The 1861-nt window shown below is 47.4% G+C and overlaps 1 protein-coding gene and 1 long non-coding RNA gene across 4 annotated transcripts in view; one reads left to right on the top strand and one right to left on the bottom strand.

The window, feature by feature from the left end:
* The window catches only part of EPC1 (enhancer of polycomb 1), a 68435-nt gene extending 68023 nt beyond the window's left edge, over positions 1–412 (bottom strand). For all 3 annotated transcript variants that reach the window (XM_077771719.1, XM_077771720.1, XM_077771721.1), the window contains exon 1: positions 108–412. In XM_077771719.1, the coding sequence (XP_077627845.1) occupies positions 108–260 (153 nt within the window). In that variant the 5' untranslated portion in view covers positions 261–412. The remainder of the gene's footprint in view (positions 1–107) is intronic.
* LOC144237998 (uncharacterized) overlaps positions 1–1861 on the top strand; it is a 7584-nt gene continuing 5723 nt past the window's right edge. Inside the window, exon 1 of the long non-coding RNA XR_013336972.1 lies at positions 1–28. This is a non-coding gene — a long non-coding RNA (uncharacterized LOC144237998). The remainder of the gene's footprint in view (positions 29–1861) is intronic.

The raw sequence follows: 1861 nt of genomic DNA, 5'->3' as shown, positions 1-1861 counted from the left end.
AAGAGAGGAGGGCGGCCATTTTGTGTGGGTATGCTGCTCCGCCGCCGCCGCAGGCAGCAGAGGGAGCGGGGCCTGGCGCTGGGTCGGACAGGGGAGTTAACACGTACCGACTCCTCTTCCTTCTCCATTCCGGTGGGCATCTGCGGCACGGCCCGGTTTATCGAGGCGTATTCGTGCAGGTCGGGCAGATCCTCACAGCGGAAAACCGGCAGCGGCTTCGAGGCGTCTAGCGCCCGCGCCCGAAACGACAATTTACTCATCTCAGGCGCAGCAGATACCTCTCCGCTCTGGGGAAACGGCCCCGGCCAGCGGGATCATGGAGAACCGGGGGTTCGGTCCCCACTCGCCTACCGCTGCCGGGGACTTGAGGGGCGGAGCGCAGAGCCCGCCGTCCGGGCACTAACACCAGCCGGGAGGGNAGACTGGGCGCTCGGACGCCGGGAGCCGACTCCTCGGTCCTTCTGTCCCTCTCGCGCACACGCTCACTTTCTCACGCTCGCTCCCTCCCAGCGCCGTTTTCTGACAGGCANTTGTGGTTCCATGCTGGAGTCCAGCTCTGGCTGGGTCCAGAGCCTCCCTGGGTGGGGGCGAGGAGGGGCGCTCCGGAGGCGCTGCGCACCGATGGTAAATTCGGTGGGTGAAAGCATGTCTTAGTTAACGCGGCTTTTTAGGTCTTTAATACAAACGAAATTAGGGGCAAAATGATACTGTGGGCGAACTTTTACCAGCGATTATTTTTACCGTAATGAAACTCTGGATTGTAATATTTGACAGGCTCCGCAGCAAATCTTTGGTCAGTTCCCATCCATGGGGCTCAGTATAAACAGGCAGGCATCCTTCTTTGCTCCAAAATAGGTCTTTTTTTAATCTTGCATTTTATCTACCCATATTCACTCTTTTATTGTAATTGAAGCAAAAGGAGTTATTATCGGATACTATAACCTTAAGGGAAAAAAATTTAAAGCAAGACCTTGTATAGCCAATTCATTATATGTAGCTCATGATTTTGTTTGCACTGAAAATGCTGTTTCTCTAACATAGTCATGGGTTCACACTTATCATTCTCTGAAAAACTTTTAAGATTGAATCATATAAAAGACCTGTAGTGCTCCTGCAAAATCAAAAAAGAAAAAGGGAAAAACTGTATTATCAGAAGAAATTTAGATGCATGTGATATATTAATATTTGGTTTATACTATACATGAAAATAGGTATCCAGAGAGCTCTTTCAGTGGCATGTTAAAACCAACAAACAAAACCACTGATGGGGTGGGTTTAGTGGGTTTAGTAGCAAAATTTCAATCATTCAAAATAGAAAAAACAGAAAAATGTTTTATAAGTCTGCATTTCTCCCTGGGGGCTACACAGTAAAAATCATCACAATTCTTAAATACTGGGTTGGACAGGAACTGTCACTTGCTTAAGGCGCATAGGAAACTGCTATCTTCCAGCCTGGTTTAGCTACACTCTACCAAGTGGGGAGAAGACAAGAAACGCATAGATTCCGGTTTCTCAAAAATTACCCTAAAATTCTAATACCGACAACTTACCTCTGGGAGCCAGAGGAACTTTCATCTACATTTCCTATACTAATACTGTACATTTATTCAATGAGCAAACATTTATTGAGCCCTCATGGCCTTCTAAGTATGCTGCTGATGACTTGTCACCCACAGAGCTCAGAGCTCGTGGAGAAGGACTTGTAGATGAAAACTGCCACACCTGAAGTAAGTGTTCTGATGAAAGTGCAGGCTATTGTGGGAACAGCCAGGAGTGGCTGTAATGAAAGCATTCAGGGAAGGTTTTTTGGAGGAGATGATATCTGAGTCAAAATCATGTAGGATAAGTATGAGTTAACCTT

The sequence above is a fragment of the Crocuta crocuta genome, unplaced genomic scaffold (assembly GCF_008692635.1).
Source record: "Crocuta crocuta isolate KB4526 unplaced genomic scaffold, BGI_CrCroc_1.0 scaffold457, whole genome shotgun sequence".
NCBI lineage: Eukaryota > Metazoa > Chordata > Mammalia > Carnivora > Hyaenidae > Crocuta > Crocuta crocuta.
The sequence above is the reverse complement of the archived record's forward strand: the minus strand, read 5'-3'. Positions and strand labels throughout refer to the sequence as shown.